The 15,318-nt window shown below is 39.3% G+C and overlaps 1 protein-coding gene across 1 annotated transcript in view; it reads left to right on the top strand.

Moving 5' to 3' along the window:
* cnksr2a (connector enhancer of kinase suppressor of Ras 2a) overlaps positions 1 to 15,318 on the top strand; it is a 97,100-nt gene that overhangs the window by 22,110 nt on the left and 59,672 nt on the right. The window contains exons 2-3 of the mRNA XM_033985794.2: positions 8,366 to 8,529; positions 10,182 to 10,384. Coding sequence (XP_033841685.1) covers positions 8,366 to 8,529; positions 10,182 to 10,384 — 367 coding nt within the window. The remainder of the gene's footprint in view (positions 1 to 8,365; positions 8,530 to 10,181; positions 10,385 to 15,318) is intronic.

Genomic DNA, 15,318 nt, shown 5'->3' with positions numbered 1-15,318 from the left:
ATCTGCTTTTCACAGCTGTAGACTGGTTCTGAGTTACTGCTTCACAGCACGAAGATAATCACATCCAATAATTTCTATTTCCTGTTAGTGTGGCTTCACTGTGGGCGATCTGCTTCGTCCAGTCCACACACATATTCAGATTATTGATTCTGAAATGGTTAATTGAATAAAGAAGCAGTGAATAGTTGTTTTTGTTTCAACTTGTAGCCTAAATGGACGTCCCTTCTCGAGCCCAAAATGGGTTGTTTAGACTCCAGCTGTGATTAACTTTGTATTCACTTTACACTGATAGACTAATGTCATAATACTTAAAATATAAAGCAAGATGACCCACCTGTCCTATTGTGAATGTGGTGTGTGTGTGTGTGTGTGTGTGAGTGATAGGGCTTCTTCTGTCAGTCTGCCCCAAGGCGGTTGTGACTATATAATAAGCGTTTACCTCCACTGTGTATAAACTGAATAAATAATGCAACGTAAAGCACGTTTGGTACCACGAAGGTGCTATATCAATTCAATGTATTATTAATGAAGTAACCAATTAGTCAGCTGCATTTGTCCGTAAAGGTCAATTCAGTTTGCAGTTCAGTCATAAGAGAGAACTGAAAACTGAACATCGTCCTTTGCTAACCTCTCAGAGAGTCTTGCCAAAGGACACAATCGCAGCACTGCACTGTGATCTTTGTCAGATTTGGTTCAAAACTGTCACAAAACCATAGATTGTATATGTAAATGGACATACTGTAGCTAATGCGCTAGTTGCTGCATGATCCTGGTGTTTTTATTTCGCTATTTTGTCCGTGATTTAAGATATGAAACTTAATAACAGACAAATTAGGCGTCTTCTTTCCCGAAGGAGTTTGATTAACAGTGTTGCTAAGTGCTCACTCCCTGCTAAACCAGTGATGCGTTACCTTCAACAGCCTTGCTCCGGATTGGCTCTTTGGTTGCTATGATATTCTGAATTCCAAATGTGAAACTTTGCTCCAAATTTGCCTCTAAAACTCCTAACATCGATGAGCTTCGTTTGACTGGAGCCAAACACTCACTTAATCCACTTCCTTATACAGTCTATGCTCTAAACCCAGCACTACACTATATTCATGAGCTTGGTCTTCCTGTTATATGCAACATTTTCATACTTTTTCCTATTCAAAGTAAAAAATATTTGGTTTTAAATTGTTAATCACTATGGCAACAGTACTATGGAGAGTAAACAATAATTTATGGACACAGATATACGATACGAGAGAGCTCTCCTTGTGTGGAGAGGGGGACACCAGACGACAGCAGAAGTCTTACCTGAGCTCACCTCCTCTAAATGTCACCAGATAAATCAATGGAGGTCATGTTATCTGGTAATTATATCGAGCCGGAGTTTATTGAATCAGAATGTTTGGGGCTCAGATGTCGGAGAATCCATTTGTCTAGTCTGAACTGCAACTGGAGATATCGCTAAAACACAAGTGCTATCTTTAGTGAGGACGCTGATATTTTTGTTGTTCATGAAAGATAAGATTCTGTTCACGATATGGACAGAACAAGATAGACCCGTGTTAAATCACTCAAAGTACGATCGCCATTTCCAAAGTTAAGACCATTGTAGTTCTCTTAATAATAAAAGATACAAACTTGAACCCAAAAAATACTTTCATGAACTCAGTATTATAGATTAAAAAATGTCTTTTTTCCATTGGGATGTATTGATTTGCCTAGAATATTCCACAGTATAACATTAAACATGGCTCTGTGAAGATTTACAGGCCAGATCATTGGATAGGCAAGCCCGTTCACAGTAAGAATGCATGTTCTTTAGGGTATTTTTCATCAACAAAAACACCTATAATTTGATAAATGCAAGACAATTTAAATGCCATACTGCAGGACAGTCCAAGTAATGCAATAACATCTCCATGGAGACAAGCAGGTTGACGACTCTTCACCTGAAATGTTACATAGTGCACCTTAATTGAAAGTGTTTGGGACTAAAATATGTTCTATCCATGAATGCCTGAAGAACCTACTCCAAATCAGGCCTGTCAACGAAAGTTTTGCCTCACATGGGCCCCCCTCTAATATAAATTAATCAGAAGAAGGTTCAATTCTGGGCCCTTAAGACCCTGGGGCGCGACAAAACAGACCCCTTTGTTACCCCCTGCCGACTCCCCTGCTGCAAACTACCAGAAAGACTTTGGTACGATGATTTTGTACATGTTTTTGAATAGAACGATGAGCACAAAATCTTAGGCATTACATTATACTTTTCACAGCCAAAATCTGCCTATTTGTTCAGTAATGTTTATGCCAGATGCCCTACCTGCAGCACACACTTGCCCTCTGTGACTATTATGTAATTACCATAATATAAGTTAATTACCTTTACATTTTTGCTGCAGTACTTAGACATAAACGCATGAATCAAACAGGAAAGGATGCGATGAAGCCACACTGCTCTGCATTGAAGTGATAGATTCGTTTTTGTGCGATGCAAACGTCTTGAGTGTGCAATTTACCACCTGCTTTATGAGACTGCGTTCTGCTCTCCCCCTCCGCCTCCTCGCCCTCCTCTTCCTCCTCCTCTTTTCTCCCTTCTCTCCATCTTTGTTAGACTGTTGTGATAGATGAGTTTGTTATGAAGCAGGGACTTGGGTTAAAATCGATGCTTATTGCTGCGAGCTCTGCACCGCTGAGACCATGTTGAAGTCTTATGTTTGCCTGTTAGCGGTTTGTGCAGAGGTTAGCGTGCCTGGATTCCTTCATTGTTTTGGGATCCGGGGATACGCGGCTCGGCCCCCTTTCGCGGTTTTGATCAGATTTTCTTTTGACTCAGCAAACCCCAGTTACAAACCACCACACAGACCACAAATTAGGAAAGAGGCTGACCGCTGCATAAACTACACAGATGTGACAGCGTAGGAAGCAAGAAACACGGACACAAGGCTAATTGGACATTTAGTTAATATTCTTGCTCTAGGGACTTCATTTCAAGCTAACCCATAAATAACATAGTCGCGGTGCTACGTTTTGCCCATTACTCATCCTTTTAAGCAAATAATTAAAAAACTGTATTGCATTGTTGGTAAATGTTTTTATAAAGCGCTTTTTCAAGGCACTCAAAAAACTTTACATCAAGGAATCACTCACCTATTCATACACCAGTGCACTCAAACACTGGGGGCGAGGTGGGTGAAGTGTCTTGCCCAAGGACACAACAGCAGCATTTATTTGCGGGAGATGGAATCGCAACACCACACCTGGAAAGAAATTTAATTAAACATTAGGCTAATGGACACCGAGGATCGCTATGTATCTTTTCTAGTGAGAAGCCTGCCACCTGCTTGCGCCTGAAATGTTCCAGAGTGTGGCATTAAACACATCTATTTCTATACAGGTGTTTTTATTACTCAAACATACCTTGAAAAGCAGATTTCTGACATAAGCAGCGTCACTTCTCCATGGTCTGACCTGTAAAATGAACTGTTCAAAGTCACCTGCTTGTCTCCGGGGAAATACGTTTAATGCCGTTTGTACTAAGGAACATTTGTGACAAAGCAAACCCTCCACCAGAACTAGTGCGCCTTTAAAACTTGTTTCACTTCACTTTTACACAAATCAACTTGCAGTAATTATGCAAATGCTAGAGCAAACAATAAAGTGCCTTCTACAGTACTTACAATCTATGGTGAGAATGCTAATTAGCCACACCTGCTGCACTGCTTTTTATTCGTACATAAAATTATATCTATAACATGGCCACCTATAATACATTTGCTAGTGTCTTACTGGTAGGTTACCCAGAAATACTGTGAACAAATGACCCTATTTACCCGGGACAGTCCCAGTTTTGAGCCCTGTGTTCCCTATCCCAGGAGATTTACCCCAAACCACTGATTTGTCTGTTTTTTTTCAAGAAATGTCCCAGGTGTCCCCATTTTCACCAATTTAATACTTTAACAGCAAAAATGGGGGAATATGTTATCGCTTGTTTAGTGAAAATACAGAAAACTGTGCTTTAAAATGACCATAAGGAAAAAAAAACAATAAACAAAAACACAAGAGCAGATTATGACATGACACGCGCTCTTTCCCCAATTTTATTTATACAAATCATACCAATTTGGATGTGTCCCCATTTTTCACTTTGGAAGCTGTAGCCAGAGTTTTTAGCATTAGCAACAGTTAGCCTACTTTTGAGTTAGCATCACAACAACTGCTTTTGTCCTGATCTTACTTCAGACAGGTCATTAACTTCTTATACAAGGATAAGACATTACTTTTGACTCTCTAAAGTGCAGTTTATTACTTAATTTTCCTGCTCAATTTGGTTATTTTACATTACTGTATATCTACAGTTGCTTCTGCATTGTGTTGCTGCTAACGTGCTAATATCTTGCATAATGAATTATACAGAGCAAATAAAGTCTACAACATAAATTGAGTAAATATGATATATGGCCTAGGGTGGCCAGACGTCCCTGTTTACCCGAGACAGTCCCAGTTTTGAGCCCCGTGTCCCCTGTCCCAGTAGATTAATCCAAAACCACTGATTTGTCTTAGTTTTTTCAAGAAACGTCTTAGGTGTCCCTATTTTCAACAATTTAAAACACTTTAACAGCAAAAAGGTGGGGCACATATTATCACTTGTTTAGCTAAAATACAGAAAATGCTTTAAAATGACCATAAGTGAAAAAAAAAAAAAAGTCGCTCAGATTGTGACAATAAGACGTGCTCTTTTCACAATTTACTGCTTTACTGTATATCTACAGTTGTTTCTGCATTGTGTTGTTGCTAACGTGCTAATATCTTGCATAGTGAATTACACAGAGCAATTATAGCCTACAACATAAATTGAGCAAATATGATATATAGCCTAGGGTGGCCAGACGCTCCTATTTACCCGGGACAGTCCCAATTTTGAGCCCCGTGTCCCCTGTCCCAGTAGATATAAAAGGGGGCAATATATTGTATTGTCATTAATTTAGCTAAAATACAGAAAACCGTGCTTGAAAATAAGCATAAGGCAAAGAAAATGCACTGACAAATCCATCAAATTCAGTAGCGTGCGGTGACTTTTACGGGCAGGCGAGCAGTCTTTGGGTGGACATCAATATTTAGTTGATAACAATTTAATAATGCCACTTTTTATACAAACTAATTGCAAATGAGTATATTTATTTTTACTGAATTATTAAATTCATAATAAGCCATTTGGAGTCAAGTTGGAGAACCGTAAAATCAATACGTGGAAACTAGCTCTAGCCAATCCCGCGGACAATATTTTTCACACACTGCAACTCTTAAAAAGTCACCCAAATCCACAGGAAAACGTCAGACCTGGCAACCCTGCACAAAAACAGTAAGAGGTTTTAGTTTAAGCAACAGTTGGCCTACTTTTGAGTTAGCATCACAACAACTGCTTTCACCTCCTTCAGACAGGTAACTAACTTTTTACAGAATTCAATTCAATTCATTTATTTTTGTAACGCCCAAAATCACAACAACAGTTGTCCCGAAGGGCGTTCATGTTTTGGTTGATGGGGGAAACCGGAGTACCCGGAGGAAACCCATCCAGACACGTGGAGAAACATGACAAACTCCACACAGAAAGGCCTGGGCGACCCGGGGATCGAACCAAACCCTCTTGCTGTGAGGCATGAGTGTTGCCACTCAGCCACCGTGCTGTCTAAGGATAAGACATTACTTTTGACTTTCTAACATGCTGTTTATTACTTATTTTCCTGCTCAGTTTGATTTATTTGATGCAGTGGCCATTAAAGATACAATTCTGCATTTTGTGGTTGCTAACGTGCTAACATCTTGCATGGTGAATTACACAGAGCAAATGTACATATGTCGTAAATATGATATAAAATATAGCCTGATAATACCTTGCCTTTATTAATAATTCACACGCAGGCCCATAGGGTGCACTGCAGTATTGTTTTAACATCCCTTAACCATACGTTTCATTATCTGAGCAACAGTACAACTCAGTCTTCTTCCTCTGTATGCCTAAAGAAAAGGATCCTTCTCTACAGACAGAGACAGAGGAGAAGCGTGGCAGGGAAAACTGATAAGTGCTTTTAGAGCAAGAGCCAAATGCCGCAGTTTTAACAAGGAATACGGTGTCATTGATCCAGGATTTAAAGTGTCTGGCTCGGCTGCAGAAGGGTATGGAAGAAGGGGTCGGACTGTGGTACTGCAGCATAACTGTATTCTATCCAGGGGCCAGTGAGCAGGATACTCACAAGGTTTATGTTGTTTACTGTTATAAAAGGCTTAACATTTGATGGCATGTTTTATGGTAGATACTAAAGTCCGCCAAGTGTATGAAGGAGAAAATTTACTTATATAAGCATAACCAGGTTTAAAATGGAGAAAGGGGAGTGGAGATTAGATTGTTTGAAGTTTAATTTATATTCAACATATTAAGGTTTTCATTGTACAGTATTTGCTCTTATTTTGACCTTATTCCACACTGCACACTTTTGACTTTAAATGCTAATAAAACACACTTTCGCTTTGGTTACGGTTAAGTGGGAATCCCATTCATTTCAATGGAGAAGATTTGGTGCTAAAATATGATATAGAGTAGGTTGATTTGTGTAAAATGTGACCAAAATGTGAACAGTGCACAGATTCTTTGGGAAGCTTTGAAACGGCGTTGTAGTTCCTATAGAGCGTATTTATTGTCAAGGGGCGACAGTAGTTCAGTTTGTAGAGTGTTTTCCAACTGACCTGAGGGTTGGCGGTTCAAAACTCACTCTCAACATCAACATCGTTGGTTGAGCGGTCAGATCCATTGTCGTTGCATCCTTGGGCAAGACACTTAATCCACCTCGCCCCCATGTATGCAGACACCCCCAGTATTTGTGTACACTGGTGTATGAATGGTGTGTGAATGTGTGAGTGTTGGGTGGGTGGTTCCTTGATATAAAAAATATATATATATATCAGCCTGACCTTTTACACAACATTTATAGCCAAATGCAAAGTAACACAACCCAAATGATGATGGTGAAATACCTTGGGGAAAGAACAGATGACTTGCTGCTATAATTAGAATAGTTTACTTGTGTTTGATTGTTGGCTATTCCACAACTTATGCTTTCCTGGTTTGCAAATGGCCAAAATGTTATGTATATTTATGTTGTATGTTTTTTTTTCTTCTATAGTCTACAATATTGCAAACAAGGAACATGAAGCAAATAGAAGACATGTTTCATGACACCAATTATGAGCGTGGAGATTTGTGTTTCTTGCTTTGGGGGCAATAGTTTTGGGGGCAGGAGTGCAAATAGAATCTAAAAAGTTCTGCTCCAAATCATCATATCACATTTCACTGTCAGCAAACACAGCCCTTCTCCTCCACTGCTGCAGATGAACAAAATCAATTTACTTTTATTGCGGTCGTGATCTTATTTCTCAGCCAATTTGCGTCCGTCTCACATCAGTAACTCCAGTAACCTGTGCTATTGTGGTGTCCAGGTTTATGCGATTGCATAAAACTATGCAAATGTGACAGTGTAGGAAACAAGAAACATGGAGAAAAGGCTAATTGGACATTTAGTTACTATTCTCGCTTTAGGGACATTATTTATCTGCTATAAGCCATAAATAATGTAGTCATGGTGCTACGTTTTGTTCTGCTGACAAGTCAGGTTACAACAATAGCCAATTAGTCATCTTCTCAAACACAAAATAAAAATCTTGCATTATAAATGTGGCTGTGGATGTTGGCTCACAATGCGCAATAAAGTGATAGTATGGAACATTGTGGAGGTGGAAAATCAACTGTCCCATGGAAATAGAATGTTAAAACCATACTTCAAAACTTTCTCCATAGAGATAGATATGTTTTATGCCATACTGTGAAATATTATAGCCAAAGGAACAACATTTCCATAGAAACAAGCAGGACAGCCCGGCCAAATCAGAGTCAGGTTTGTGGAGATGCAAACGCATTCAGAGAGTAAGAGTAAGGACATGTGTTTTTCTATTTTTTCAATGCAATAAAAATATCCATATTGAAAAAAAAATATATATATATATATATATATATATATATTTGGGTAAAAAAATAACATTCAGGAGCTTTAGTATGGGACTAACCTGGAGCGCAGCTGAACCTGACATTATGTTTTCTCTGACAACTTTTCATGGGAGCTCTGCCACCTGCTTGTACCTAGAATGTTCCACATTACGGTACAAAACCTGTTTATCCATGGAGAATATTTTGAAGTAAGTACGCAGTATGGCTTTATCTATCTTGTTTTATTTAAGCCCAGATTCCTCTCTGGTCACCTCTCCACTGATCTGACTTGTAACATGAACTATGTAACATCACCTTGTGCTTGTGTTTTTGCAGGTTTGGATGACTGTCTGCAGCAGTACGTGGGTGTGTTTGAGAGGGGAGGAGTGAGTGGAGACAGACTGCTCCGGATCAGCCACGCGGAGCTTGAGGAACTGGGAGTATCCCGAATCGGACACCAAGAGCTCATCCTGGAGGCCGTGGATCTGCTGTGTGCTCTGGTGAGTGGGAATGCAATTGTTTGTTTGTTTTTTTTAAGCTTTATGAGGTTCCAGAGTAAAAACTAAAATGAAAAGACAAATGCTTATCAAAAATGCGTGCTTTGTTTATGTAATGTAATCCTCCTTATACTCAGGTGAATGGTGTAACTTTTCTGGTCCTCCATCTGGTTTTCTCCGTCATAAAGTTATTACTTTGTGTCTGTAATGTTCCACAGTACAGCATTAGACTTACGGAGACAGGCAGGCGTCGCCACCTGTTCTCAGTACTTTTGAGCTGTAATTGAATAAGTAAGATGGATGCCATACTATGGAAAGCATTGTCGCCATGGAGAGAAGCTGGTGACACCCCACCCCATCAGAAAAGTTACACAGTGCCCCTTTAGATTAAAACTTCACTTTCACATGACTAAATCTATTTCACTTATAGCTTATAATAAAATTAAACTGCAACCCCATTGTATTAGAGTAACAATATTTCATTGTACAGATTTAGCACTGTGTGTACCCCCCCCTCCCAAGTGTTTATGGTCTAATTTTGCTTCTTGAAGGGTGGAGGTCTTTATGTTTGCAGTGGACTCTTTGCTCTGTTTGTTTAATATTACTGTGTAGACACTCATTAACCTTGTTTACAGCCAAAGGGATAAAATATGCAGCTGAGGACCAAAGACGACAAACATAAATCGCCACTGTCACTCTGCTAATGCCAGCACAGCTAATTTATAGAGCTAAAAGCCCTAATAAATCCTCTTACAGATGCTGGATTATTAAATATGTGATGTCTAAACTATGATAAATCTGCTCCTTATGGAATTATAGCAGCAACAAGTGGATCTATAAATAGAAATATTTAATTTTGTCTTGTTCTATATAAGAATGTGCATGTTGCTGTCAAATAAGTGTATTTATTGGATAGATTGGAAAGTAGTTCAAACTTGTTATATTTTGTGGTATTATATAGAGCCTGACAACATATATGGACACGCTTTGGTCTTACAAGAGCGTCATTATAGCAACTGATGCCATGTCCGTCCAGCCAAGGTCCCTCACATAAAACAGACAAAGGCAGACAGTGACATATAAACATTATAATATGAAGCACAGCACAACATTCATCATATTAAAGCTGAAACAGTATATTTTTGAGGTCAATATTTATCGTGTGTACATTTTCTTTGCACTACTGGGACAATTTTGGTTATTTTTTGGCTATATAATAAGATTTGAGCCATAGAAAGGTTGAATTAATTATTTCTATTTAGGTCTCATTTAAATGTGTTTATGTAGCAGTCTTCTTTACTGAAAATTAATAAATTTGAGCCAAAAATAGTGAGGATATCTCTTACTTTCACTATCTTAAAGTTGGAAATGTACTCTTTACAGTTTCTTCCCAAAGAACTGACTGTGCAGGAGACAGGAAGTACGGCAAAACCCTGTAGTAGAAGTGGGTCATTGTATTGTAAAACTTTTTAATTATTTATTTATTTTCTCAAATTTTCAGTCTTATAAAAATAGGACAAAGACAAACAACATGTTAAAAAGTAAACTTGGATTGCAAAGATTGATGTAACCTTAGATGAAAGGGGCGTAATAAACATAAAGATTATAATAATATGGAACCAGGCTTTTATTTCCTTTCTGTTTATTTTTTGCAGAATTCTGGTCTGGAGACAGAGAGCGTGCGAACTCTAGCTCATAAACTCGGAGCTTCTGCCAAAAACCTTCAGAACTTTATTTCGGGTCGGCGCCGGAGCAGCCAATCAGAGAGCAGGACGTCCCGGAGGCTGCCCAATGACCTTTTGACCTCTGTGGTCGACCTCATCACCGCCGCCAAGAGTCTGCTGGCCTGGCTCGACAGGTAAGGGTCGAGCTTTTTTTAGCCTGTATAATGGTGTTTATATCCTCAAAAAACCCTGGGTACCTGTGTTTTTTGACATTTACTCTTCACTCATTTTCTTCAGCAAATTGTAATATGCTGCATTTTCGTCTCTATGTCATACTGTGTGACGGGTGGCACTTTAACCTCACAGTAAGAAGGTTTGAATGGGGGCTTTTATGTGGAGTTTGCAAGTTCACCCCGTGTCTGCGTAGATTTCCTCTGAAAAGTACCTGTCAAACCACACCAGGACAAAGTATCCTCATAAAAATATAGCTCACGAGGCAGACTTCTTCAGATCATTTTAACGCTTCAACTGTCTTAAAAATGGGAAAAACAGAACTATTTCATTTTAAACTACTTCAGGGAGGTTCATTTTGGTTTTCACTTATTCCTCCCTTTCCTAACATGTTCTTAGCATCCTAATTATTCACCATGATGAGTTTATAAGCACTTCTCACAATTTTCAGAAACCAGAGCAAGGATTTTGCATCACAGCACTGCTAATGACAATGCATGCACTATCAGAGCACCACAGCATTACTTCCCAATTTGCAGACGATAAAAACATTTTATAATGAGATGCAGACGGCACACAGCGATGTTATTTCGACCCTAAGAGCTGCTTTTACAAAATATCTGGGACAGAACAGATTTTACTTTACTATGTGAGAGATTTGTGTTCAGCCCCTTTGACTTTGATGCTGCCATTGTTTTTAGTCTGACAGTCTCCAGCAATTCAGACCACATGTTTATGCTTTCATTAATGTTCAAAATCAAACCAGGTCTGTAATGTGAAGTCTAATAAAAACTGACAGCGAATATTTTAAACATACGACAGATTCAATTCATGTCTTGTCTTTTAAGTGTGGCCAACAGGATATTTATTCATAAGGCGTACCCTCGTACCATTCTTGTCAAACACAATTCAGCTTCTAAGTAGAGAGATTGCAACACTCACCGGCCTATTTCATTTGATTTATTCACTTGTACACTACCTTTTTCACTTGATTGAATTCCTGAAGATCTGAAATGACCTTTTGTCTTTCATAACAGAGGTTACCGGAAAGTCCAAATATAAATCAGTTTAAGAGGTGTTACCAAATCGGCATGCAAAGCGTCCTCTGTGACTGTCCCTAAGTGAACCATCCAAACGTCGACACTTGGATCAATTTTTTTTTTCACAATTGCAGTTTGAATGGGCACAATTAGCAGATTGCAAAACTGCAGTTTTTGAAGTACCATCATTTCCTTCGCAAACAATAAAATATCATCAAAACTGCTGACCCTGTGGTTTAGATGTGCACAAACATGTTCTGAAATGTGATCCTTGAGATAGTTTCCCATTATCCCATTATTAAAACGTAAATCACACTTGGTATCCTTGTCAGAAAAATCCCAATTAGATATTTCTCCAGCATCATTTGGCTCATTCAAAACATCTTATTGTTAGTTTAAAATCTGGACATTGTATTTTTGTTGTTTAGTTTAGTTTTTTAAGTTAGTGAACTCAGTTAGGTTGTCTCCTGTTACTGTTCCCTCAAAAAAGTGCTGTATTATAAATCTGACATTATAGCATCATTAAAGCCACATTGCCTGAAGCAGGAGATTGATGCTCGTTGCCGTAGCGACTCCTTCTACTCAGAGATGTCATGTTTTGAAAAATGTCTTATTCCAAAGCCATCATGTCTCACACTGTTTCTTAGTTTTGTACTGCTCTCTGTTTCTCTCTTTCTCTCTCTCCATCTCTATTTTTTCTCTTTCTATTCTATCTATTTTTGTCTTTCTGTCTCTCCTCTCATTCTTCCTCCCTCCTTCAGTCTCCTCCATCTGTTTTTCACTCATCCACATACTCTCTCTCCCAGACTCCATTCTTTTTCTCTTATCTCTCTGTCCTTTCTCTCTCCTCCTTTACTCAATTTCCCCCTTTTTCTCATCTTTCTTTTACTGTCTTACTTTCTTTCACTCATTCCTCCTCAGTTCCAGCCTCTCTCACTGCTTCTCTATTCATCTCTTTTTTCTCTCACCGACCCACCCACCCACACACTTTCTCCCTCTTCTCCTTCTCTATCTTTGTTGCCCTTTCTCTCCCCTTGTTTTCTATCTTTCTCCATCCCTTCTCATTCTACCCCCCTTCCTTTCCCCCTTTCTCTCTTTCCTCTGTCCATCTATTTTTCTTTCTCAACCACTCTCCCTTTGTCTCTTCCTCTCTTCTCATCTCTGTCTTTTTTTGCCCATTCTCTTCTCTCTTTCTCCCTCTCATCTCATTGTACATCCCTCTCCGCCTCTGTCTCTATCTATCTGTCTGTTTATCTATCGATCTTTATTTTTATCACTTCTACATTCTCTCTCACTCCTTCTTTACTCTACACATTTCACCCAACTTTCTCTCTCTCTCTCCACATTCTTTTTATCTATTTTCCATTTCTCTTTCCTCTTATTCTTCCTCTCACATAGTCTCTATTTGACCCCTTTTTTCTCTTCTTTCTGCCTCTCTTACTTTTTTACTTCTTTCTCCAGTTTTCTTCTCTCATTGCCCCTCTATCCATACTCTCTATCTTTCTCTACCTCACTCCTTCCTTTCTCTCTTTCTTACCTTTGTCTCTCCTCTCATCCTCCTCTCTCTCTGTTTTGTCTCTCTCCTCTCTCTTTTTTAAATTTCCACCTCCTCAACTTCTTTTCCCCCTACCACTTTTTCTTCCCCCATCTCTCTTCCTCACGTCACCTTTCCTCTTCTGTTCTGCGTTTCTCTTCCTTCTCTTCTTTCATTTTCTACCTTTCAGTCTCTCTCCCTCGCTTTCTCTCTGTCTCCATCCCTTCTTTTCTTATATGACACGATCTTAACACACTTGAAGGTCTTTGACATCAGTTTGAAAATGCCACACACCCACGCCGCTCCTCGGGCCAAAGCCGACCACGATAAATGTGACAAAGGCCAAACAGGACGCACCACAGGAAGTCCCCCGCACAACACACAGACCCCTGCTTACATACACCCCCCCCCCCCCAGACACACACACACACCCCCACACACCCCCACACACTTAGGCCCCTGCTTATACACACCCAGACGCCTGCTTATACACACACAAACATACACGCACACACACACAAACTATTATGAACCACTTTGTCCAGGGCTGGTGGCACGTGAGGAACTGATGTAAAAACCAGGCATAGAACAAAAACAGGAGCGTGGAGAGGTGGTCAACACGATAAATTAAAGATTTATTGTTACAAAAAGTAATGAAAAATGTGTACAAAGTAAATAACTGGATAATACAAAAGTAAACTACAAATAACTAAAAAGTCTCTGCAGCGGAGGACCAACTGGTCGTGGATCTGGTGGTGGTTCCGGGCTTTTATCTTCCAGTTGATTACCGGAGGACCAGGTGCAGCTCATCAGCTGGTAGATGGATCTGGGCGGGTGGAGTCAAGGCCAAACACAGAGAAATAGGACTAGTCCGTAACACAAACGCACACACAAACACACACATGTACCCCTGCCTATACACACACACAGACATACCCCTGCTTAGACACACACACACACAGAAGTTTTCAGAGGCTTTACAGAGTAGTAGTTATCATGATTAAAGACACATTATGTGTTTAGGGCTGTGCCGAAAACTGAAAGATTGATAGATTGTAATTAAAACCTTGGTCAATCTCGAAAGTAAGCTACTATTTTCTCACTGTTTATGTGAATATAACAGATTGGACCTGTAACTTGGCCTGGTGGCGTCATGTGTTTTCACCAGAAAAGTTACAAGGTGCATCTTTAGCAATTGCTCTGTGCCTAACCTTAATTTAAACCCTAATGTAGCATAAATTAACCGGTATCATAAGGCATCCAAATTATGAAATATGTACCTCATGGTCCTCCAGAAGAGCCTGTGTATAGACGCTTCAGTCCCCACTATGGGATAAATACCCGCCCACACAAAAGCACCTGGTCTGCACAAAACTACACACTGTTATAGGCACGTCGCCCACGCACCTGATGCAACTGTAAATGGCAAAATGACAATAAGAAAGCCAGAGACGCAGGCACTTCTACAGCCACATGTTCAAGCTGCTTCATAGCATTTTATTTAAACACATATGGGACGAAATATATACAGCCAGGTAGCACTTTATGATATGTCTAATATGCAGCACCATACACTAGCATATGTTCAATCACTGTTGTTGTATTTCTGAGCAAGACACTTTATCCATCTTGCATATGTATTAATTTTGAAGTGAACCATGTGACTTTTGTGGTTCTTGTGGAGGTGGAGTCTCCTTGGCATTAAACTTATCTGTATTTATTCAAATACGGATGTTTTTATTGCTCAAAAAATCCATTGACAAATATGAGTCATCTCTCCATAGATCTGACCTCTAACTTGACCTGGCGGCATCGCCTGTTTGTGTCTATGAAAAATAGATGTGTTTAATTCATTTATCTTTATTTATACATGTAGAGCCCAATGAGTGCACTCAGACTCTCCTTTTCATGGGCGCCCTGTTAAAATACAGAACAATACAAACATGAACTAAAATATCAATATCAAAATGCCAATTTTCCATGTCCATTTTTAGGAATTTTCTCTCCTTAGTTCTGCTTAGGCCAGTTTTTAGTCTTACAATCATGTGATCTTGTATTAAATGAAGGACATCAAAACCTGGATGACCTTGAATTACCTGCTCTTAAATCCTGAAAAAACAGAGGTCATTGTCGTTGGTCCCAAAGGTCAAAGAGATTCTCTGTTGGACCAGATAATCTCACTCGACAATGTGAGTATAGCTTCTAGCCCTACTGTAAAAAATCTTGGAGTCCTATTTGATGAAAATCTCTCATTCACAGCCCATATAAACCTAGCTTGTAAAACTGTATACTTTCACCTAAAACGATGCTGAAAAACTCATCC

The sequence above is a fragment of the Periophthalmus magnuspinnatus genome, chromosome 20 (assembly GCF_009829125.3).
Source record: "Periophthalmus magnuspinnatus isolate fPerMag1 chromosome 20, fPerMag1.2.pri, whole genome shotgun sequence".
Classification (NCBI taxonomy): Eukaryota; Metazoa; Chordata; class Actinopteri; order Gobiiformes; family Gobiidae; genus Periophthalmus; species Periophthalmus magnuspinnatus.
Note: the sequence above shows the minus strand (reverse complement) of the source record. Positions and strands in the feature narration are given on the sequence as shown.